General features: G+C 39.7%; 1 protein-coding gene across 2 annotated transcripts; it reads right to left on the reverse strand.

The window, feature by feature from the left end:
• Positions 1-466: 466 nt before the first annotated feature.
• On the reverse strand, positions 467-25,844 carry FEM1C (fem-1 homolog C). 2 transcript variants are annotated; one of them, XM_035697003.2, is made up of 3 exons: positions 25,544-25,844; positions 24,011-24,614; positions 467-5,200 (listed from the first exon to the last, which is right to left on the reverse strand). In XM_035697003.2, the coding sequence occupies exons 2-3, from the start codon at positions 24,552-24,554 to the stop codon at positions 3,891-3,893; spliced, it is 1,854 nt and encodes a 617-aa protein (XP_035552896.1). In that variant the 5' UTR covers positions 24,555-24,614; positions 25,544-25,844; the 3' UTR covers positions 467-3,890. The 2 variants fall into 2 exon arrangements, with proteins under 2 accessions (XP_035552896.1, XP_025302389.1); XM_025446604.3 differs by having other exon boundaries at positions 24,011-24,741; positions 25,544-25,841.
• Positions 25,845-26,566: the final 722 nt, after the last annotated feature.

A 26,566-nucleotide genomic window follows, 5' to 3' on the forward strand; every position in this document is an offset into this window, starting at 1 on the left:
AAGACTTACAAGCAGCCCCTCTCCTGGTTAAAATACAAGACTTACAAGCAGCCGTCTCCTATGCACTGAATAAGTCTTTCTGTATCTTAGTTTCTGTGGTCCTCACTAGAAAAGAAATTAGAACTGTAGAAAAACCATCTTTGTTTTTAAAATACAAGTATGAACAATGTTCTAACAGTTCTGACCTTAAATTACCAAGTGGGCATTTTTTGAAACAGGAGCACACTATCAAAGTATTAAGATATTATCAATCAAGTATTAAGAGTTAATACAAGGAGTGCCCGGGTGGCTCAGTCAGTTGAGTGTTGGTTTCAGCTCAGATCATGATCTCAGAGTTGAGGGATTGAGCCTGGGGGTATAGAGAGCTCTGCACTCAGTGGGGAATCTGCTTGAGATTCTTTCCCTCTGCAACCCCCCCACCCGGTATCTTTCTAACAAAATCTTAAAAGAGTTAATACAAATACACTTGTATTTGGTGCAAATTTAATTTTATTAAACCTTACAATGAATGTTGTGGCATATCATTTTCCATTATGTGACAATTTATTGGCTGGCATCTGAGTACAGTACTTCTTCTGAAAAATACACAATGGGAAGTGACGAAAGGGAGAAACTAGTTGTTTAGTGATATATAAGGGTGGGGGAAAAAAAGAAATAAGAAAAAGGATGACGACCAATTAGTATCTTTAGGATCTAACTCTAAAATGGTTAAAGTTCCAAGCAATAATGCTGCCGTTGCAGTGCATAAGAATATGGTTATCATCTCATCTGGCCCCCACAATTCTGATAATTACAAGGACTATTTTACCTGTAAAATTCAACCTAAGGTTTCAGCCGGGTGATATAATTTTAAAGAGCAATTTTTTCATACATAAAGAGTTTTCTCAAGTCACAGTAGATGGGGGTCTCTTAAATACTATACATTAAGGTAGTCATTTTACAAGTAAGCAATCACTTAACTTCAAAATTGTAATGGGCACCAAGTTACTTTTTTGCTGATTTGGGTTTTATGCCCTTGTCAGATTTATGGATAAGAAAATGACCCTTTTTTAAAAATCTACAATCCACTTGTCTGTATAAAGTAGACTGATATCTAATCTGAGTAAATGGAGTAAAATGACCGTTTCTTCTCCAGGAATGGTCAGTAGTGGAACATCTAAAATTCAGCAGGTCTGACAGGGCATTTTTACAGAAATGGCATCAACTTATAAATTCCAGCCAACATCACTGTGCTAAAGTGGATAGTTTAGTTCGACCCACAGGAGCACAATTAGCTCATTCAGTTTTAAAGGACTCGTAGTTAAAAAAAAAAAAAAGTAACACAATTTTTTTTTTTTTTAAATTCAGTCAACAATTTTGAGGATACTTTCTAACAAAAGCCTTAACAGTGTCTGGGGTCACATTCATTAACCAACCTCCTCCAAAATAAAATCATGGACAGTTCAGAGCTATCAAATCAAATCACTTGTTAAGAACTAACAGTGTTTGGGGAGATGGCCAATGAAGTAGAATTGTATCCCAACTGAAATAAGACAGTTCAGTTCTCAACACTGACGAACAGTTTTAAGCAATCAATATTTAGTGGTGGAAGATGCTAGATGTAAAGAAATCTTTAGTTCCACTAGAGTCGTACAAGTTAAGTTCACCTGTCAAGTAGAGGGAGGTGCACCTAACCATAAAAACATGAAAGCTTTCTTATTCCCTCCCAAAAAAGGAGAGGAAAATATTAAGTCACTGAAAAACCCAATTGCTCAGCTTTTACCCTCAAATTACTGGGATCTACTAGAGTAGATTTACTGAACTTACAGTTTCCCTTTTTAGAAAAAAGCAGTTCATGCATATGTACTCCTTATATCACAAGGTTAGAGGCAAATGATTTCAAAATCTCAATGTCTGATATTTCTAGAATGTGTGTCTAATCACAAACTCTTAATATATGTGATAACTCAAACGTTCCAACAAATCTGCCCATGGTAAATACAGGTTTAAAGTCTCTTCATCAAAAGGCTGGAGAGTGACCACGACTAGTTACATCCCATTCTACCCTTTTTAATGGTGAAATGCAATTCACAACCTAGCAAAATAAGGATAGTTTAAAAAAGATTAAATCTCAATTATTTAACTAGAAAAGTAAGTCTAACGCTTTTTTTAAATTTACTACTATTCGTGAGTTGGGCTTTTTTTTTTTGTTTTTTTGTGTGTTTTTTTTTTAACTGAATAAAGATGAAATAAACCTAAGGTGATTCTTTGCAGTGATGACTCTGTAAATACCATGACATCAACCCTCAGGAGAAAATGCAAGCAAAAACCCAAGTGATCCAGCTCATTCAACTCACAGGTAAACTTGAGGTTTTTTTCCTCAAATAAGGAGCTTTTTATTCAGAACAATTTCTTTAAGACATTTGCAGGGCAAATGTGCTGTCATAAATTTTATTCTGAATAACAATAAAGTGCTGAATGATAATTACCTGAATCTTTTTTAGTACTTTTCATTTATCTTTTCTTAAAAGAGCCCTTTCTGTGGCATTAGCAAAGCTGTTGGGAAGAAAAAACAAAAACAAAAAAACCGTAAAAAAAAAAAAAAAAGAAAAGCAGAGTCAAGCTAATAACTTTCAGTAGGGGAATAGGAAGCACTGCGACCTTTTTGTGTTTAACTGTGGTGACAAATAACTGAGACCAAAGTAATTCATGCAAGTTATCTTTAAAGGTATACGTAAGCTGGAAGAAAGGACACTGTTACTGACCTTTAATACTACGGCAGTAAATTGCGTACTAAAATACCTTAATTATCCTAGATGCCTAGATCTGGCTTGGCAAGCATCATGCCACTGACATGCTTTAGCTCTTTTTGTAACTAAAAGTGATCTGCGGTTCAATCACTGTGTATTTCACTGTGACTCATTAAAGCTGTGTGATAAACTTGGAGGTTAAATTTCAGCAAATTCTCTACACCTAATCACATCATCAGCACAAGCAGGACAACGCTGGTGCAGCATGAAAGGTGGGTCACTTTGTAAAGAGTCTTCCTTTTACTGCATGATATATTAAGATGACAGACCTAAATTTCAACTGGGTTAATGAGTTAGAAGAGATTTGTTTCCCAAATTTAGCACACAATAATTTCAGTGGATTAGAGAGAGAAACCTCAGAAAGAAGAAAAAAAAAAAAAAAAAACAGAAAAGCTTGAGCTCAGGTAGCCAACCTGCAGCTCTAAAAATTGTCATGCTACAAGAGTACTACTTTCAAAAAAATGAGCTTTATAACAAACTTAAGAGTGTTCTGAGTTGAAGTTGACCAACTGCTGCATAGAAAATGTGCTAACATACAACAGTCAAGTTTAAGCCGGTGCATAGAGAAGATAAAGCACTTATGGTAATTGCAAATGGTAACAGGTCCATAAAGGGTGTGCAACCTAGCATGGGTCCGTTAAGAGGGGAGAAAGTGGTAAGTAGAAATGGTTAGGAAAAAAATCAAGTGGAAATAAGGAAGAAGCTTGGACAAGAGAAGCAGGGAAAAAAAAAAAAAAAAAGAAGACCTTCAATTGTATAAAATTCACAAACCAATAAAGTATAAAGACACCACTGAAAAACAGTGAACTCTGTCCCAAACACCCAACAGCAAATAGAACCAGAACAGATAAGCCTTTGGCAGACAATTTTAGAAATTCAAATGACATTACATTTCTCAGTAATTCACAAATATATTATATGGTATATTTATATTAAATACTGGGAAACCAATCCTGTAAATTTGATGCTTCTAATGCTTTAGCCAATGAGAGCACGAGGATATCAAGCTAAGTGAATGCTGGTGTTCTCACAACAGTGCTCGTTTATGAGGCAACTGTCAGCGATCCGTGCTTTAAACAGTGCTAAAAGATAGTCGGGTTATCATCTGTGAAGTGAAACAAAGGTCTCTAGCTTTTCTGGGATATGCCCTTTATAATATATTCTATGATTCACTATGACACGTGCAGCAAGACACTGCAATGTGGTATGATTTATGGGCTGGATCAAATTTTTAGCGATTTCCTTCTCGTCCAGCAAGTCACTAGCAGTTTGTTTATGCAAGTTTGTGGCATCAAAATGTGCACCTGATTTAATAAGGAGATTCATGATGTCGGGATGGTTGTTCAGAGCAGCGATGTGCAGGGGGCTGTTGTCATCAGAGTCTCTGACGTTGACGTCAGCACCACACTCTATCAGTATGGCCGTGACTTGCAGAGATGGAAATTTACACACAGGGTACCGCCCTACGCAGGTAGTATTCTTGTCCACAGCCAGGTGAAGGGGGCTGAAGTTATTCTTTCCCCTTGGATGCAGCTTAAGAAACCTATAGATAGTCTGCTTTTTGAAATGGTCCTGTTCTAGAGTACAAGGAACTTTTTCTAACAAGCAAATCAAGTGCAAAATAATGGAAAGAGCCTTATTTAACTGTAACGGGTCAGCTGGACACTGAGTTTGTTTGATGGCTCGCTCTATTTCAAGGACACTTTTGCAAAGGATGCCCATGAGATCATCAAATGTAACGGTGGTGCCCAGCAGGCCTTTAGCTCTATCCTGGAGCATAAAGGAGAACAATTCAGCAAAAGACAACAAGCTGCTGGCGGTCATGGGGCTTAATGGGTCCAAATTGTTCTGCTGCATATCCAAAGCGTACTTCCAGAGGTTGATGCATCGTTTGAAATTTCCAGAATCCGCATAGACAGCGCCTCTGTATCTAATATAGTAGGAGGTATCAGGATGAGAAGGACCCAGAATACGTTCTCTAATTAATAGTGCCTGCATTCTCATCTCATCAGGGTCAGCGATAAGACCTTCTAGCTCTTCTGCACTATTAACCTCCTTGGCGTAATCATAAGCCATTATTAGCGTCTGTGGTACTGGTTTGCTAATTATGTTAGTCCTATCGCTGTACCTCATGTTCATTGCCTTTTTCCAGTATTTTAAGGCCCCAAGTAGATCTCTTTTTTTGTCTACAAATGTAGCTCCCAGAAGCTCTAGAGCATTGATCCGTTCTGTCTTGCTGGTCTGTGCATGGTGAGTCAGAAAATCCACAATATTCGTGTGACCAGTAACACTTGCTGAGAGGAGAGGAGTCATTCCATAACCATCCTTTTCCATCTTGGCACAATACATAAGAAGCATCTTCATGATGTCCAAACTTCCAGATTCTGCACAATCATGCAATGCAGTATTACCTTAAGGAGAAGGGGGTAAAAAGAAACATACTTTGAGGGACCAGAAGACCACATAGCACATAAATGTCGCTTAGCAATCTCAAAAAAGGCAGTTCTAGGCTGACCTTCATGGGACAGGCATACTTTAATCTGAACACAAATGAGAAAAAAATGATTCTCAGCACCTAAAACTAGTGTGACACATTGCAGGGGTTACATAAGTACTTGTTGAGTTTGTTAACTAAATGGCCAAATTAGGCATATAAGAAGATCATGAAAGACACTAAGTGAAAATTCCAAATGAATCCATGGCCTCTTGGGTTTTTTCAATAACGTTTTCAAGTGTGTATTCTGTGACTAAAAAGCAATGAAATGAAATTAACCAGCTATTCAACTTTGCAGACAGTTACTTAACTTTCTGGGTCAGCTTCCACATTTATAAACGAGAAATCTAATCTATAATATCTAAGATTCTAACAGTAGTCAGAAACTATTTTTTCAATATTTCTGATTGCCAAATGAACCTCAGCTGTCTTAATCAAAATTCTCAGTGACAACATACTTTCCTCAGAAAGCACCCATAAGAAAAACATGTCCAGTAAAAAGTGAAAAAATATGTGGGTGGTTCAACTGGAAGTTTAAAAGGAGCCATCTGAAGTATCCTTTCGTAATGGATTATTTCCCTTTGTAATTTAATTTTTTAAACATTCTTTTAAGATGTACTAAATGTTCCAATGCTGTCTTCTTCTTCCCACACATGGATTAAAATGGACAACAAGCTCTGACACATTAGGAAAAGCCCATATGCAACATATTAAGACATTATAACCACCCAAGTATTTTAGCTGCCCAGCTTTAATGCCAAACATTTTACTACTTTTCGTAACAAAAATTATCACACAGACCTTTGATGTTTACCTATGGTGTTTGCGGAAAATGAAAATTTCAACGGTGAGTCATTTTAGGCACATGTGCAGCAAAGAGTTAACACAGCTGGACAACAATGGCATCTTTAGAAAGAGCTACTTGCAGAGAACTCCCAATGTCAACAGATCAGAAAACTTTCCCTCCCATTATAAGGGCAGCCCACTGTTTGTATAAACAATATAGTTTGTGCTGCATACCTGCTTTTCTTCCTGGAGTATGGATTTTGGGGGTATTTCAGCAGAAGGTGCCTATGTGAACGATATCCAATAGAAACCCTGGGCTCCGAGTCTCCTAATGGATTTCCCTGGGCAGACACTGCTCTGTGTAACCTCTTACGAAGAGACAGTGTAAAAAAGCCTGCACACAGATTCTTCTAGGCCCCACCTGTGCCTTTCCCCTTAGGATCCAGCTGCACATCCTTATTATATCACTGTAATAAACATTAGCCATGGCTATAATTATATGTGGACTCACCTCCAGACACGTGAATGGCCTTGGGAGACCCCTGACACAGTATGTGTCCTAGAAACTAGTATATTTTTTTTATTAAATTAAAGAACTTTTATTTTATTATTTTTTTAAGTTAGCTCCATGCGCAGCATAGAGCCCAATGCAGAGTTTGAACTCATGGCTCTGAGACCAAGACCTGAACTGAGATCAAGGGTTAGATGCTTAACCGACTGAGCCATCCAGGTGCCACTAGAAAGTAGTTTAAACCTCAATATTTCACACAACAAATCTATAACTAAAATTTGAAAAAGCCAGTTATTACCCACTGGGGCTTGAATCTCTCCATAGGTTCATCCTGGTTAGTCTCCCATGACACCTACAGGAAGTACATGATTATCTGCATACATTTATTCTAACTCAGGATTTCAAAGGTCTACAACAGAACAGCGTCTGATGAAATTTTTTAGCAATTTGTCTATAAGCCAAGCACTAAGAATAAGAAAGCCCAGAACTTCTGACTACTCGTGTTCATTGGTTCAAAATGATTTCAATTAAACACAGACTCTACCAAATGATTTCGATTAAACACAGACTCTACCAAATTAATCTCCTTTAGGAATCCCTTACCTTCTCCCTTTCCTCTAAGAGACAATATAAGAGAAATAGGTTTAGATGGCATTCTTCTCCATTCAGAGTCACATAAAATCAAGGGTAAGAATGCAAGAGAAGCCAGTTTTTTAATTAACCAAACTGCTGTATTAGAATAACCATACATTAGAAAAAAAGTTTTCTTAAGTAAAAAACCTATAGAATAGTTTCACATCTAGTAATGGTTGAAGTATTAGGATCACCCTCCTGGTAATAACTAAAAAGCTGAAAAATTTATTTTTAAAAATCTGACCACAGGTAGAGAGCTAAAAAGACCATACCCAGGAGAAGAAAGAAAATCAGACACGTCCAGAATTTGGGGAAGCTTCCCCCAGTGGCCTCTTCTGATTCTGGAAGCAGCAGCTAAGAAACTGAGTTTCTGACAGCTGGGCAGGGCCAGAGGAGAAAACCAGAGTCCAGAGTCCCCCAAGAAGGGAACTTTGAAGGCCCCCACACATTTGAGTTTTAGCTCTGAGGTGGCTGCACTCAAGTAGTTGAAGACAAACTACAGACAGACCAGCCACTGGAGGAACCAAAATCCAATTTAAGATCATGTTGATATTGAATTAAAGAAATTCAGGATTGCTAGTGAAAGTAGTCAAAAGGCAGGAGCAAATACAAATATTATTTACAAAAAATAGTATCTAGATATTATCTATTTATTTACTAGGGTTCAAATTACTGTTTTACATTCTTTATATATAACACTTGGTATCCAAACAAAGGAGCCACAACACAAAAAGCAAATAAGAACTGATGGGAAAGCCCTACAGAAGACCCCGATAATACAGTTATTGGACTTTAAAATAGTATTATGCTTAGCAAAGTAAGAGAGACTAAAAAACAATTCTGAGAATTAGGCAGAAAACTGGAAAATACAAAAAAAGAAGAAGATGGATGTTCTAGAACTGAAAATCTCAGTGGGTGGCTTTACAAGCACATTACACACAGCTGAATAGAGAATGAGTGACTGGAAAATCAGTCAGATGAAAATACACAGAAAGAAGCATGGAGATGACAGGCTGGCAAAGCAGAGACAGTGAAGACTCAGAAGGAAACATGTCAGAAGACTAATGCTCTCAAAGCCAGAATTCTAGAGGAAGAAACTGGGCCCAAAGCAATACACAGAAGATAAAATCTAAGAATTTTCTGAAGCTGGTAAAATATTAAAACTATAAATTTAGTAAGTTTTACAAACACCCAGAAAGATAAAGTCAAAGAAAACCACCTCGAGGCAGACTACAGCAAAACTGCAGAGTGCTCAAAGAGAAAACTATTACAGGCAGAGAATGACCTGCACAAGAGCAACAGCTGGGCTGACAGCAAAGCTCTCACCAGGAACAAGAAGCCAGAGGACAACACAATGGCATTATGAAAGCACTATAGAAAAATAACTGCCAACTGAGAATTTTATATCCACAGCAAGAATACATGTGAATGAGGGGCTGTTTCAGTTAAGAACAAAACGAGAAAAACCAATGTATTTATTACCAGCAGATCTAATACTAGAGGGTGTTCTCCAGGCTAAAAGAAGAGGAGTCACATGGAAGCACGGAACTATGATCATAAGCATCAACAAAAGCAGTAAATTTGGGAGAAATACTAACTTTGAAAATAACAAGTGTCTCACAGGGCCTGAAATTCAAATAGAAATAAAATGCATGACAGCAAGAGCATAAAAGTAAGAAGGGGAATTAGAATTAAAGTATTCTAATGATTTTTGCATTGCTTGGACAGTGGTAAACTCAGAAATGTATGTTACTCCTTTGGCAAGCCAAAGTAGTATGGTAACCACTAAAATAATAGAGGGATGCATACTCTGTTACTACAGTGAAAAAATGAAATAAGGAAAAATAATCCAAAAGCCAGCAAAAAGTGAGAGACAAAGAACACAAACCAGGTAGAACAAATAAAAATCAGAAAGTAGGAGGTAAAAACCCAAATGTATCAGTAATTACATTAAATGCAAGCAAACTCAATGTTCTCATTAAAAGACACAAACCATCAGACTGAAAATAGAAATACATAAAACTCAACTACATGCTGCTTACAGGACACACATCTTTTCTTCAAGACAGAAAAAGGCTGCAGTGAAAAAAAATAGAAATAAATGTATACCCTATGTAGAAATGAACCATAATAAGTAAGGAAGCTGTCTGACAGTTAAGGCAAGAAGTATGGTTAGAGTAAAGGAAAACATTTTACAAGGATATAAAATTCAAAACAACATAAAGATACAGTATTTCCAAATTTGCTTTTACTGAAAAGCATAGGTCTGAATTATATAGAGCAAAAATCAACAGAACTACAAGGAGAATCAGACAAACCTGCCATCATGTGACTTGCACACCTCTTTCAGTAGAGAACAAAACCAATCCGGGTAGAGAAGATGTGAACACAATTAACAAACTTGATTTAAACTGACATATATATGGGAACACGTGTAGAATACCGTTTTCTTTCCAGGATATATGAAAGAATACACATACCACATCCTGGCCATAAAGCAAGGTTCACAGAAATGTCAAGGGACTGGTATCACTGATTATGCTCGAAGTCCACAATGCAAGTTAGAAATGAAAGAAAAGAAAGAAAAGAAAGAAAAGAAAGAAAGAAAAGAAAAGAAAAGAAAAGAAAAGAAAAGAAAAGAAAAGAAAAGAAAGAAAAGATCTCTCACACATACACACACACACCAACAGCAGCAACAACAAAACATTAGGAAAATCTCCATAAATGTGAATTTTTTTTAAGATTTTTTAAATTTTTTATTATTTTTTATTTTTTATTTATTCATGATAGACATAGAGGGAGAGAGAGAGGCAGAGACACAGGCAGAGGGAGAAGCAGGCTCCAAGCCGGGAGCCCAATGTGGGACTCGATCCGGGGACTCCAGGATCGCGCCCTGGGCAGGTGCCAAACCGCTGAGCCGCCCAGGGATCCCCAGATTTGAATTTTTAAGTACGTACTTCTAAATAACCCATGGGTCAAAGAAGAAATCCCAATGGAAATTTGTGGCTGTGTGAAAATGAAAACCTTAAGTAACAAATCCTGTGGGACGTGGCTAAAACTGTGCTTCAAACGTGCACAATAGAAAAGAAAGGCTTTAAAAAGATGGCTCAGTTTTCATCTCAGGAGACTAAAGGCGAAAAACAGTAAAATTGAACCCAGAGAAAATAGAAGCAAATCATAAAAGCAGACATTAATGGAGAAGAAAAAGGTAGCCATACGTTAGCGCAGCATTTCTTCTTTTCCTGAATGTTACTTATTAGCGATTGCCTCCTTGTGATCTTATATTTGCAATTCTGCAAAGTAGAGAAAATACTTATTCTACAAATAGAAAGCAGGGAAATTGGTAGTAAAACACAAACCTATGTCTCCCAACGGCAACTGCAGTGTACTGCTCATTCCTGGGGTCACATTCTAAATGTTAGTTGTACTAGAATCTGATGAATAAGTTGTAGCTAATATAAGCCAAACCTCATAATGAAACTCCCCCAATCACGTTCCTTTCCAACTCCAACACTTTCATGCTTCCTCTGAAGAAACCGTTGAAAACCTTTTAGATGGCTTTCAAAATGCTACAACACTAATTCCCAAAGCACTATCCGTGGAAGGTGGGAGGGCAATGAAGAAAAATCCATAGTTTCAGAACATGTTATGTGAAGTAAAGCTTCATCTTGGTTACTGAGAACACACAGAAAATACACTATGAGAAATGGATTTTTAAAAGACTGAGATATTATTTGACTCCCTACTTGTCCAGCTTCATTTCTCATCATGTCCAATGTAAACGCCACACTGGGAGTTTCACCAGGAGTTGGCAAACTTTTTCTATAAAGGGCCTGATGTATTTTTAGGTTTTGCAAGCTGTAATTGTCTCTACTGTAACCACTCAACTCTACCATGGCAAGAAGCGTCTGTTGACAATACATTAAATGGAGGCAATCGCTTTCCAACAAAACCTGACTTACAGACATTGAAATACGATTTTCATGGCATTTTTATGTATCACTGAGTACTATTCTCCTTGAATTTTTCCCCTATTAAACTATTTTAAACTATTAAAATATAAAACATCTTAGCTGTCAGACAACACAAAAACAGCAGGTGGGCAGGATTTGACCCCTGGGCCAGTTTGCCAACACCTTCTATAAGGCATTGTCAATACCTGCCATTCACATGGCAGAGACCCTACTTACGCTTCATATTATGCTATCCTAAGTACTGCTCCTAGCACCAGGAACCGTCCTGCTCACATCCACCTCCATGCCTCTGCTTTTCATTTTTCTCTAATACATTCTCTCTTCTTTACCATTTTAATCTCTTGTCCTTCAAGTTTCTACAGAAACTTCAGCTGCCTGAAGACACTTCCTTGTTTCTACCATACCAATGTGTCATTGTGAGGATGCCTGGTGAATGAACGTGTCCCTCGTCCTGGTAGGTATTCCTATTACACCTACTATTATGGTATTATGTAACACCTTGTAATAGTCCAATGTTACTGCCACACAAATCTGTTTTCTTACCTAAATGGTCTATTCCTAGAGTACCAAAATCCTATATAATATGCCAACTAGCAGCACACTGCTAAGGCTAATGTAAGAATCTTAAATTTTTAATACTTGATTATCATACAAAATGATTCAAATTTAGCTTCTGAGGATAAGTTTAAAAAGTAAAGTCTTAGGAGAGGATTTTAACTGCTGTAGCAAGTGTATGAGCATCACACTTTCATGCCCTAGAGGCCCTAAAACAGTGCTTCTGAATTGTAGCCTAGACCTTGACTCAAAAGTTTAGATAAGCTTAAAAAACAAACAAAAACATCATTTTAAAGCAATGATAATTTTTGTCTCTCTATATAGAGGTTTTGAGAAAGTTGTAAATCAGTCCATATAAAACCGTTTCCTGCTTTTTGCCTACATCCTGGGCATTTTCTCACATTAAGTGATGAGTACAGTCTACACAAACTCCAGATACTACAGTCATTCTCAGTGGCTTTATGGTGACAGTTCAAGTAAGGAGGCATGTCCAAGTTTACATACACACTTCCCTGTTGACATACATATGCACTGCTTCAGAATTTTCACTATTCAAATTAATGCCTAAAAAACTAATGGTAACAGGTGATTGCTGGGGCGGGGGGATTCTGGGAGAGAGGCCAACTACAGAGGAGCATGCAGGAACTTTCCATTCTATCTTTATTATACTGGTGGATAAACTATAGTGTATGTTTACCAAAACTTACAGAACTATATACTGAGAAGGATGGATTTTATGGTGTATAAATTTTACTTCAATAACTGAATGACAAAAAAATTAATGCCTAATTTAAGACAGAATCACAAATGTGTGAGAACTTAAAATACATCTTTAATTCATCCCAAAGGAATTAGGTAATCTTTAAAAGATCTACTTTTATTGTATTCCTTCTGGTACCAGAATTAATTTTTGAATTTTAATTTATATTACTTCTGTACCAAGGCGTATAGGACATTTTTACAGGTCTGTTCACAAACTTTATTTTATGACAAGTCTATTTACCTTCCAATTTCTGGGCTTCTTAGTCTGACTTTCTCCATGCATTTTATAAAATGACAATCAGTTATCTGCTATATTTGCTCTATTAACTGTTTCATTCAAGAGAAAGATGCTTTCAGGATTAAATACATGTTCTTGTGAAAAAATATAACAAGCTGAATTTAAAAATCAAGTTACTATGTTCTTGGGACTAGTCTGTGCTAAGTTACATGCCAAAGACCAATAAAATCACCTGAAATTTTTGCTAGGTAACATCAGTGTTAAACTTCTGGTGCACAATATCACATGCCAAGTACTACTGAATATTCAACTCAAGCATTTTCCTGAGGTTATATGCCTCTTAAAAATGTTTCCATAGTGCGATGGAAGATTTGGTATCAGTACCTCATAATGTCTTGATTTTCTATCCTCCAAGTGAGAGGGACAATTAAAAATAGAACACAAAATACAAAAATAAATACTTATTAGGCATCTTAGATGAAATTAAGGATATTTAGCATTGAAATTTAATTAATTTACCTTTAACTAAAGAAAAAAAGTAAATAAACAGTGTACTATACAATTCTCAGTGCCTGACTCAGAACACGTTCATTTGAAGAAAAAGTAAAATTTCTGACACTGAATTCATTATGGAAAATTCTCATGATTTCTTAAAAGACATGTTTGTTAAATGGACATTCCTTAAAAATCAAGCTAATGGGGGCGCTTGGGTGGCTCAGTGGGTTAAGCTTCTGCCTTTGGCTCAGGTCATAATCTCAGGATCTTGGGATCAAGCCCCCCCCCCTCCAACATGGGGCTCCCTGCTCAGCAGGGAGTCTGCCTCTCCCTCTGCTTGTACTCCCTCTCTTTCTCTCTCAATAATTAATTAATTAATTAATTCTTTAAAAAATCAAGCTAATGGTCCATGAAGTGTTAATTCAGTTCAAGTATTTATACAGAAAGTTAAAATAGTAAGCTCTAAACATATTAATTTTCAACTACTGTAACTTAACCTTGAAACAGGGCTAAGAAAATCTGGAAGGATAAAAAGTAGCCATATTCCTTGGAAACAATGCAAATGCTCCTGCACAAAAATATGGTTATGAGGATGGATGAAATAGGTCATGGGGATTAACCAGTCACTTGTGATGTATGAAAGTGCTGACTCACTATATGGTACACCCAAAACTAATATTACACTTTATGTTTGTACTGGAATTATAATAAAAACAATAAAACAACAAATAAACAACATGGTAGTCTTTCTCAAGAAGACCTAAAAGTGCCAATCTTAAAAAGAAATAAAGGGGGCAGCCCGGGTGGTTCAGTGGTTTAGCGCGGCCCTCAGCCCAGGGCCTGATCCTGGGGACCGGGGATCAAGTCCAACGTCGGGCTCCCTGCATGGAGCCTGCTTCTCCCTTTGCCCTTCTCTCTCTCTGTGTCTCTCATGAATAAATAAATTTTAAAAATAAATAAATAAATAAAGGAATGAATGAATGAATGAATGAATGAATGAATGTGCCAATCTTAGTTGCTGTTAATTCTAAAGAGACCTGTAATCTTTTGATAGTAGGCACATAAAAGACAGGAATTCGTGCTCAACTGTGAAAGTTTAGGTGCCTAACAAAGGAGTCAAGGGTTTAAAAAATCCAAAAATTTACTATTATTTTGAGTAATAACTAGTAGGAGCCCTAAGAGTGCCCAGGCTACACACAAGATGTTTTGGATTTGACTAAACAGTAAGTGACTGTTTGCAAGAAATTGCTACCAATCAACTAACTACTTAAATCCTACAAGACCTTCAACACAGAATTTATAAATATCTCAATTTGAATAGGATTACTCAGGTTCTCCAGGATCAGAATTTAGTCCATTTTTAAACCACTCCCAATTTATATTTTTTAATGAAATAAAAATGTTCTTACAAAGTCTGTAAAATATTTTACAAATACAAAATGTCTATTATAATTTAAACGTTTTCTAGAAATATCAATTCAACAGATTCTGTTATTTTATAAAGTCCTCACACAGGTCAAGTTTTAGTGTGTTTTAGTCAAATACAGTTGTGCTTATCAAACACAGTCTGACCCACAGAAACCTTCCTGTCTATGTAGCAAAGGGTATCAGTAAAACCCCCAATTGTCTTAAGTCAATTCTAAGTGGTCTACAGTTGAATATTTCAAAAATAAGCTTGTAAAATAAAATCCAAGTTGCTATAAATAATATCATCAAAAGAGTGGAAAAAAAACAAGGCAAACTGGTACAACCACTGTGGAAAAGAGTATGAAGTTTCCTCAGAAAGTTAGAAATAGAAATACCACACAACCCAGTAATTCCACTTCCCCAAAAAAATCCAAAAACAATAATTCAAAAAGATACATGCACTCCTCTGTTTATGGTAGTAATATGTAATAGTAGTAATACGTCCAGATATGGAAATAACCTAAGTGTCCATCGACAGACTAACGGATAAAGGAGATATGCAGTGTGTGTTTGTGTGTGTGTGTGTGCGCACACATAATGAAGTAATACTCAACTATAAAAAAGAACTGAAATCTTGTCATTTGTGACAAATAGATGGGCCAAAAGGTATTACGCTAAGTGAAATAAGTCACACAAGCAAAAAACAAATATATGATTTCACCTAAATGTGCAATCTGAAAAAATGAACAACCAAACCAAAACAGAAACGCATATATAGAGAACTGATGGTTTCCAGAGGGAGGCTGTGAGAGGGGATGGGTGAAATAGGCGATGGGCTGTAATAGGTACAAACTTCTAGTTATAAAATAAGTCATGAGGATGAAAACTACAGCATAGGGAATACAGCCAATAATACTGTAATAACATGGTATGGTGACAGATGGTAACTACACTCATTATGGTGAACACCGCATATGTTTAACTCAAATTACTATGCTGTATACCTGAAACTAATACAATATTGTATGCCAACTATACTTCAATAAAAAGGAAAGAAAAGAAATGGAAGACATTTTATAATTACTTCAGTTTTTACAAAAAAAAATTAAGTTTGTGATCAGCACTCATTTTACTTGCTCCTCTTATTTTTACTGGTATACCTGACTCCCTTTTTGTTACTCTTAACTTCCCCCATTTTCTTAAAAAAAAAAATTAAATTTACTTAAAAAAAAAAGTGAAAAAACAATGTACAGAATGGGAGAAAATATCTGCAAATCATGTATCTGATAAAGGATTTGTATTCAGAATATATAAATTACTCTTACAACTCAGTAATAAAATAAATAACCCAATTTTAAAACATGCAAACAATACAAAGACATCTCTCCAAAGCCGATCAACAAATAGCCAATAAACACATGAACAGATGCTGAACATCACAGCCCTGAAGAAAAAAAAATCCAAACCACAATGAGATACCACTTCATATCCAGTAAGATGGCAGTCTCAGGGAGGAAGAGTAATACCAAATGTTGGTGAGGGTGTGAAAAAACTGGAACTCTCCTGCACTGCTGACAGGAATGTAAAATGGTGCAGCCACTTTGGGAAACAGCTGAGCTATTCCTTAAAAGGTTAAACAGAGGGATCCCTGGGTGGCGCAGCGGTTTAGCACCTGCCTTTGGCCCAGGGCGCAATCCTGGAGACCCGGGATCGAGTCCCACGTCGGGCTCCCAGTGCATGGAGCCTGCTTCTCCCTCTGCCTGTGTCTCTGCCTCTCTCTCTCTCTCTGTGCCTATCATAAATAAATAAAAATTAAAAAAAAAAATAAAGTCCTGGTTGACCTGTGTTTAAAAAAAAAAAAAAAGGTTAAACAGAGAGTTGCCATGTGACCTAGCAATTCCACTCCTCCATATATACCCGACAGAAATGAAAACGTACATCCACACAAGAGCTTGTAAGTGAACATTCATACCATTCTTATTCCTAACAACCAAAAAGTAGAACCAGTCCAAATGGCCATTAACTGATAAATGGATAAATGTGGTCTATCTACACAAGGGATTATGCAATGAAAAGAATAAATCAATAAAGTACTGACGCGTGCTACAAATGGATGAGCCTTGAAAATATCACACGGAGGCAAAGAATCACAACACAAAAGAGCACATATTATGATTCCATTTATATGATGAAATGTCCAGAACAGACAAACACTTAAGGACATAAGGATTAGTGGTTGCCTAAACTTCCTGCATGCAGGCTGGGAGAGGAGGGGAAATGGGAGTGAGTAGTACTGGATATGGGTTTTGGGGTGGTGGTGTGGTAACGAAGAAAAGGTGGCGGTGGTGATGGCAGCACTGCTCTGCATACACTGATCTGAACACTTAAATGGGTGAATGGTATGTGACTTGTGTCTCAAAGCTGTTTTAAAATCAAAGTACTTGTGTTTTTGATAAAAGTATAAGTTTTGACTTTGAGAAGCAGCAATTAAAGGTCCCTTACACATTTGTTGGAAATGCACAGAGAATACACAGAAACAATTCTCACCTCTATTCTTTAGCCTCCATTCTTCAACTCTGTAGCTGGTACTCATATGAGGCCCACGTGCAAAGATGGGGAAGGGCCTGCAATTCAACTGTGGAACAATGCTGACTCCAAGTACTTTATTCCTGGGATAACTAAATGGTATGAGTTAAGGGAAGAGGTGAGAAGGGGTAGAGACTTCAGGATTCTATGGAGCACTAGAAGGTTCCTCTCCTCAGGATGCTTCCCTTCCCCCATGTATATTCTAATACCAGAGATACTCAAGGACAGGAATTTAAAAAAAAAAAAAAAAGAATCAAAACAGAATCAAATACAAACTGTGCCAAGGTTACCATGTACCCTCCCTTCATGAATTCTTTGTATAAGGCACTGAGTTCAGAGCATAAGGATATTTAACCATAGAGATCCCTAAAGATCACAACAAAGTTAAACACTAAAAACATCTGCATCCAGAGTTAGGACGAATTCTTTTAACTCAAGGAGAATCAGGAAAAGCCTGGGAGATGGGTCCTGACATCTAGTAGAATTTTAAGGCTAAGAGGGCCTGAGCTAAGGGATCAGGATGAAAAGCAACCAATATCAGTGTAATCTGATGAAAATTATACAACATCAGCTGCTAGAAGCATCACCATTACAATTCAGACTTCCTGAAAATTCCTTTTCCTGGTCACTCTTCCCAAAGCACTGGGGACAAGAAGAGGAGATGTTTTTGGCAGATGTGTCCCCATGTGACTTCTTTACCTGGGCCTTTGCCCACTTCTATCTTCCGTTACATACATTCCTAATGTCTCTCAACGGCGCTCGTCTCCAGAATGCCAAGGGCTCCCTGAATTTTGTTTTTAAAGAAACAATTTGCATCCAGGGAAGTCTGATAAAAATGAACTCAGCAAGGGAACCACTGGTACCCAAAGGTCAATAAGCAAAACAACCTCTGCTGTTAGTTAGTTCGTGCAGCCGCCCACAGCCCAGAAAGGGCAGTAGAGTTCAGGATGTACTCTTCTTCCCAACTTCAGTTCAGCTGTGAGGACTTGCAGTTCAAAATCCAATTTCTGAGCCTAGAGGAACACAGTGGCTCTTTCCCCACTGCACTCAACCTACACACTTTCTATAGCTTCACTTCTCCAACTGGGTACCAAGTCTCTATGGGGACACAGAGAAGTGTGCCAGGGGACCCAAGAGGAAAAGGATGAACGTGCGACAACTTGCAGGCGCAACCCAATGAAGTGGAAACAAAATGCTCATGAATTCAACCAGTAAGTCATCTGAACATTACTGTTAAATCAAAACCAATACAGATATGCCACAGAAGTTTTAAGTCCCTCTCTCCAACTCTTCTCTGATAGTAGGTGTTGAGGTTACCAACAGCTGAGAAGAATTTTGAAAAATCAAAAAAGGATGGACAACTTCTGCTTCCAACTGGCAGAGCTTACCACCCCGCATACCAACTGCATAAGGGTCACTTTCTTTATCCCTGATCCTAACATCAATCTTTCTGAATTTATGGGGGAGCTTTTCTTATCTGAGATTCCTCTGCACTTGCAATGGGTAAAAAAATATATATAATAATATAACTTATTTTTCACACTTCCTTCATTAAAATACATCTACACCACAAATTGCCTATACGAGGCTATGGCAGAGAACTAATATAACATGCTTAGGGTTTCCTTTAAACTATTGCAGAGAAAAAAACACAATAAAAAAAATAAACTACTGCAGAAAACAAAAGGAGAGGAGAGAGAAATACATTTTTTAAAACTTTGGCATATGTGGATGATGGCTGAAGAAAGGTGGTTAAGTATAAAGTGGCTCAAATCATATTCTTCTCTCCCCTTATGCAGGAATAAGAACATTTCTCTAGCAATAAGTCAAATAAAACTGCTTGAACAGGCTCTCTCTCAAACCCTTTTACAGCCAGCTATACTTATGAGCCTACATTAATTTCTTCCATTTCTGAACTCCTAGAGTTCTACCTATACTGCTCATTTTTCACAATTATGGCCTCAATGTCTTACACTGTCTTCACATATGTATTTATTTCCATAGTGAAAGAACAACACAACAGTCAACAGTCCTGGCCATCAAAGAGCTTATAATCCTCTCTTAAATCCAACCTATTTTATTCATTTACCAACTACCCACTATGGGCCAGACACTCTTTCTAACATATGGACACAAACACCAGGTCTCTAGCTTTAAAGAGCTCACAATATAATAGAACTAGAATGCACATAGGTGGGTTTCTCTAGAAAGAAAGAGAGGGAAAAAATCTCAGTTATTTCTCAACTGGAAACTTTCACTAACTTACCACTGCATAAAAAATAAAAATCAAACGCCTTTACCTAGAAGTCAGTCCTTTATAATCTAGTCCTGAGTGCCCTCTGATCCAAATATGCCTACTCTTCTACTTCCTGGACTCTCCAAGCATATTTCTCAATGTGCTTTTCCTTATGTCATTTCCTAAGCATTAAAAACTTTATCCAATGCAATCTACAGATCTGAACCCTGAGAACCCCTTCAATGTCTCCGAGTTCAACATCTCCATGACATGTCTTCTAAAATCCATCAGCACAGGCTCACACTATTCCTTTAGCAGTTAACAAATATGCCATCCTGTATCTTCTTAGAGGCCTCCACAATGTCCCACACAGGGTCTTGCCTACAGAAAATGCACAGTGATTATCTTCTTACCAACTTACCTAATTACCTTGGGTATTTACAAGATTAACCTATGTAGGAGGAGAGCCTGTATTCTAGGGTCAGTCTCTCCAAACCCAACTCAGAGAAGCTATACTACTGGTCCGTAGCACTCAAATCACTCTCAGCTGTTCAATTCTCAGCAGAATCTGGGGTATAAAAGCAGAACTGAAGGGCTAAAGTAACTTTGCCATAGATTCTATTCTGAATCCAACAACATAAAACAAAACAAGCCCAAGATGACCATAACCAGGAAGTGCTGAAATCAATGTAGTAGCTCTGAGATGGGCTTGTCTAATCACTTCTGATTTGGGGTCTGTGGTTTTTACACAGCAACCCATTCTCCTGTTTCAAAAATCACCTGCTGTGTTAAATGGGAAAAGTATTCCTAAACATCTCAAAGTTTTTCTCCTCTTTGTGAATGCCACCGGAAAACAAAGAACCCACAGGCTCCCGGGGAACGATCTGAGTGGGGATAAAGTATTCACAAATATCAAATCAAGAAAATACTACTATTGCACTTACCATACTGTGGCTCAAGTATCTGCATATGAGCCTGTCTCTCCAATCAAACCATGAGCTCAAGAGCACGGAGTCAAGGACAGGCTATCTTGTCTTAATTAGCTCTGTATATTCTAAGGTCTAACAGCCTAGTACACTGAGGGACTCAGTAAGTGCTCTCTCAATTAGGGGATGAATTCCACCTTAGGTTAAAACCTGTTCAAAATGCCAACAGTCTGTTAAAAAGTAATGAAAACAAAAGTTAAGGAATATATTCAAATGCCAACTGCCTGTTAAAAAGTAATGGAATGTAGAAGTCATGTGCATTTGGTATTTAAGAAGACCAAACATAATCTACCGGGGTTTTCTTTCTTCACAACCATTTCCAACAGCTGACACATACCATTTCCTAAGAAGTTATTCCATTTTATCCCTAATCTCATCACTCTTGTCTACTTCTTGGATAGGGGAAAAAATGTTGGGGCAGGGGGAAGGGGTGGCATCTTTCCTTGATGCTGTATCAGATAGATCCTTCTCCAATGTTCCTGCCTCAGTTTCAAATGCTTTTTAATGACACATTAACCCATAAAAAAAAAAAAAAAAAAAAAATCTAGAGTCAGAAAAGAGTGATTATCAAAGAATGGAAGCTTCAGGATCAGAGTGGGGGAGGGGTACATATACACTTTAAGCTGCCCCCAATTTTCATTAAGAATCACTGTAAAAATTAAAAGGCACTATAACAAATGTACTGCACACAAATATATAAATACACACACACATATGACATACATCTGTATGTATATAAAACTGAGAATACGTGAAAACAATTTCTGGCATAAAACTGTTTTCTTGGGATCCTTGGGTGGCGCAGCGGTTTAGCGCCTGCCTTTGGCCTAGGGCGTGATCCTGGAGACCCGGGATCGAATCCCACGTCAGGCTCCCGGTGCATGGAGCCTGCTTCTCCCTCTGCCTGTGTCTCTGCCTCTCTCTCTCTCTCTCTCTGTGACTATAATTAATAAATAAATAAATAAATAAATAAATAAATAAATAAATAAATAAATATTAAAAAAAATGTTTTCTTGTGTGTAATTTTTTTGAAAGGCACAAGTACTAGATACTGATAAAGGGGCGGGGGTGGGACAGAACTACTCTAGAATTAGATCATTTGACCAAACCAACTCCAGAATTAGATCACTGGACCGTATTCTCACATACAAGGCTGTATGATGATAGTGATAAAAGAAACATTCTTCTGAAACAGCAAAGGTTATCAAGTTATATACCATTCAGTTCATCAGGGGGAAATGCTCACAAAAATATGAGCTACTTATAGTGAAGCTCTCTCGTACGTTATATCTCCAGAAGCATGGAAAGCAATTTTGAAAACCATAAGGGAAGCAGTATCAGTACTTATCTCTCCAATGACCTGAGTTTAAAACAACTTCACTTAGATATGTTAAGTTCAACAATCTGTGCATTTGGCTAATAAAAAGCCCAAAACAAAGAAACAAAAAAATCCAACAAACCTAAAAAGGTAGACGTAGATTTAACGCTTTTTCTGCTAGTTAATGGATTGCAAAGCATTCCCAATGGTAACATGGTCATGTAAGCAGTAATTGCTCCCTTTAAACAGGCATTCTTTAAAGGAATGAATGTTTTAAACAAACAAAAATGCCACGCTGTCCTCTGAGCCAACAACCCACCTCAAAGATAATCAGGAACAAACAAAAAATTTTCTAAGAATGTCCACAGAAACATTCCTTTATCCTACTGAAAAGCCAGAAGCAATAGAAAACTCTATTAGGAGAGTACACAGCTACTGAAGTTAAAGGACTATAATTAATGTAATTAAAGATATTACTGATTAAAAAAAGGTTATAGAAGAGCATATACAATAAAATTACAAATATACATAATAAATTCAGAAGTATTTTGGAAGGATTATCTCTAAGTGGCATTTTGTGAGATTTTTATATTTTCTCTAAAAAATAAATTTACAGAAAAATCAGTGAGCCCACACGATTCTAACTTAAACCTTTAAAAAAAATACTAAAATCAGTCAATTATGTCCAACAACTATGTTGTGTCTCATAACCCGTTAGCCTTTCTGAAAGGCAATCAGACACCATCACAATGATAAATACACACTTTGATTCAGCAATTCCATTTATAGGTTACCTAGCATATAGCTGTTGTCACACAAGTGTGACACACTTCTGTTCGAGAATATTTACAGAAGCATTGCTTATATTGGATGTGACCTAACTGTCCATCAACAGGGCCTAGATAAATTATGTACATTCGTACAATGAAATACTGTGTAACCGCTAAACAGAGTGAGGCAAGTTCTGTGTGTTGCAGTTGAATGACAGCCAAGATAATTTAAGGTTAAAAAAAAAAAAAAAAAAGAAAAGAAAAAAGAAAAACCCAAACAGTATATATCAACCAACAGAAGGGAAAGAGGGAGGAAGAGACATAAACAAGTGTACCTGTCTTTGCACAGACCATCTCCAGAACACACAAAAGCCCATAAACAGCAATCAAACAGTGGCTCCCAGTGGGTGGGAGGTCTGGAAATCAGAGGTGGTTAAGATTTCTCATTGTAAACACTGTCCACCAATTTGTATTGTTTGAATTTTTTTACTGTGTAGGTAGGCTACTTTTCAGTTTTAATAGTTTGGTTTTTGTTTTTTTTTTTTTTTTTTAATGGGGCAGTGAATTACTCTGTTGTATAAATAAATATGCTGAAGAGAAGAGAAAAAAAAAAAGGTTTCCAAGTATCAAAATACGCGATCAAAAGAGTTGTTTTTAAGAGTTTCCAAAAAAGAAATTCTCAACTACCATTTGCTGCGTTAGGTTTATTACAATCCCTGAAAATTACACACGAGAGTCAACCTGAGCTCCTCTTTTGGACAAAAATGTTTATGTTGCTAGCCACCAAATCCCCATCTGTTTAGCCTAGTCCTTGTTTGGCTCTCAGGGCTGTAGCAGCTTTTAAAATCTCTTTTCTCTCTTGCTATGTTTAATAGGTGTTCTAGGTGAAAGGATTTTTCTACTGGCCACACGATCAATTAAGAACAAGAGGACAGATTTTCTCCTTTCCCACTGATATTAATCCTTCCAGGTCAGTGTGGCCTGGCCTTCCCTGACTGAACAACAAATGAAATGCCTAACTAAGACACATAACACAATGACTCACTAAATATAGTAGTTTCTATTCTACCAACGCTCTTAGAAAAAAAAAAAAAAAAAATCAAAGCTAAGACAAATACATTACATTGAAGTATATTCTCAAATGGATTAAATGCAAGCCTAAGGGCTCAGATTGACTGCTGCTAACATCCCCTGTAACTCTGGGGAACCCAGGAATTGGAAGGTACTCGAAACAAGTGACAGAAAAATGCTCCTTAATGTCGTGACTGAGGTCTTTTCATCACACTTGTTCACTGTGTTATGGGGTATCAGAGAAACGACCAGCAAGGTTAGGATGGAAGGGACACATAATCAAAACAGGTCTGTCGGTGTTGGCTGACTCAGCGCCCACTGTTTATATAGTTAGGGACCAGACTTCCTGAAAAATAATGGTAAACACTTCAAAAACCGCAACGAAGAAGGTGAACTCACCTTTAACACTTTTTCTATTAACATCTGCACCCTTTTCAAGTAAATACTGAGCAATCTCTTTGTGTCCTTTGTAGCACGAAATCATCAGGCACGTATGCCCGTGGCGGTTGGACACTTCCAAATCAGCTTTGTGTTCCACGAGGTACTTCACTATTTCCAAATGGCCATCGAAACAGGCAGCTCGCAGAGGAGTGGAGTTGGTCAGAGTTGTGTTGTTGACAGACGCTCCATGATTTAACAAAGACTGCACCACCTTCAGATGTCCTGCTGCAGAGGCGGCCCACAGCGGGGGAGCCCCCTCAATGGTTTCGCCATCAAAGTTGACAGAGCCCCCCACTTCTATGGAGGCGCTGCAGTGCTCTAGGAGGAATTCCACCATGTCAAGGTGCCCGTACCTGGCGGCCATCAGGAGCGGCGTGGCTCCATTTGTTTTTTCAGAGATCAAGGAGGAAACCTCCTCTTTGGATTTGCTTGCCAACAACTTGGTGAGAAGCCGGAGTTTGCCATCCCGAGCTGCGTTAAATACTGCTGTCTTTAGATCCATTTATGTCCGGTGGAGAGGCTGCGCTTTCTTTATCCTTCAAAGCAAAGCTCCAGCTTCACTCTATCGACACAGGCAAGAGTCACAGGAACCAAAGTTCAGTGTTAATCGCTGCACCCCGAACGGATATAAAACCACGAAAAGTATGCTGTCTTACCGCCTCCCAACATCTGACAACCAGAGCACCAAACTAGAAAAGAGAGAGAAGGGGGGAAAAAAAAAAAGTGGCAGTTTTGAAATTTCCATAGGTAAGGGCAAAAACACTACTTAGGTCTCCTTAATTTCTCCTCCTCCGCGGCGGGAGTCGGCAGGGGGAGGAGGGGAGAGGCATACTCCAGGGACTACTCAAGCCCCCCAGACACCAGACACGGCGGGAGGAACACAAAGGGTGCACACGGGCCCTAAGGGTCCGGGGGGAGGCAGTCTCTCCCCTGCACACGGTCAGCGTAAACCCTCCCGGCAACCGGCTTTCTCGCCTCCTAAGCAGCCAAGCTTTGTTCTAGTTTCGGCTTCGCACACGCCCAGAGTGAGTACAACCGAAAAGAGGCAGGAGACGCGGGTTCAGAAACGTTCCTCTGGCTCCCAGCTGCAGGGGAGAGCGGGCCAAGCGCGAGGCTGAAGGCCTCACGGGGGCCAGAGGGGGTTTGGGGACGGAACAGAAAGGTCGGACACCACAGACCCGGCCGGCGCACGCACAGCGGCCGCCCCAAGGCTGCTCTGCGCTTCGCAAGTCCTCGAGCCTCTCAGGAAATCCGGCCGCCGTCCGGCTTAGCCAACTTGGCCCGCCCCACTTGGATGCCCCGGCCGCCCCCAGACCGCGGCCGCCCCTCCGTAAGCTTCCCCGCCGCCGTCTCCAGGCCCGGGCGGCCGCCTCCCCGAGCCCCCGCCACCCCCGCCCGGCCAGCCGCCGAGCCCGCGGCCTCGGCCCGCCGCCGCCTTCCCCTGCCCGCCCGCCCGGGCCTCCCCGCCGAGGGCCCCGCCGCCGCCGCTACCTGCCCGGGGGCCGGGCCTCCCCGCCGCCGCCGGCCGCTCACGCTCGGGCCGCCCCCCTTAAATGGAAACCGTTGTCCGCGCCGCCGCCGGGGCCGGCCTGCTCCGCCTGCAGCCGCACAGCTCGTCCATGCCCCGCGCCCCACAGGAATGAATCCGGCCGCGCCGCTCGCCCCGCCCCGCCCCGCCGCGCCGCGCCGCGCCGCGCCGCCTCCCGCCCTCCCCGTCTGCGCGGGCTACAGCAGCTGCAGCGGATGCCGCGGCGGATGGTGTAATGGGCGGCGGGCCGGGGGCCGGACGAGCCGGAGCGAGGCTTCACATCACTGACGCGGCAGCCGCGCCATTGGGCCGGGGGAGGGCGGCGGCCGCCGCGAGCAACCGCGTAGGGGCGGGGCGGGGCGGGGCGGGGCGGGGCGGGGCGGGGCCGCGAGCCCGGCGGAGGACGCAGCGGCGTGAGGCACGCCGGGGGGCGGGGCGCCACGAGGGGGCGGGGCCACGCCGCGGCTCGGCTCGGCTCGGCTCGGCTCGGCTCGGCTCGGCTCGGCTCGGCTCGGCGGCCCGGGGGGGGGGCGGGGGCGGGGGCGGGCGCCGCTCCGCGGCCTCGGGTTCCCAGCACACGTGTCGGGAGGCTGGTGTGCGGGACCTCTGGGTCCCACGGCCAGAACTTCAGGAGCGCGGTGGCTGTGGTCACTCCCTCGCACCCACCGACGCTCCGGGAGCACCCTCTTCTCTCCTGTTGGTGGAAATACACCGAGCTCTCATGGTTAGATGTCGGAAAAACAGAACAAGAAAAAACACGGGAAATCTCAGTAAAAGATTAGTGTGGGGCGCGCTGCCAGTCATGACTTATGCCTTTTTTTTTTTTCTTTTAAAGGGCTCTAAAAAACTAAAATGTTATGAAGAGTGCTAAAATTTCAGAGCAGTAAGTCAACAAGGTCAAGCTCTTCAACTCTTTGAACAATAAAACCAGAAAATGAAAGAAAGCCAAAAAGCTAATCTGAATGAAGATCACATCATACCGCAGG

Source organism: Canis lupus, chromosome 11 (genome assembly GCF_003254725.2).
Source record: "Canis lupus dingo isolate Sandy chromosome 11, ASM325472v2, whole genome shotgun sequence".
Lineage (NCBI taxonomy): Eukaryota > Metazoa > Chordata > Mammalia > Carnivora > Canidae > Canis > Canis lupus.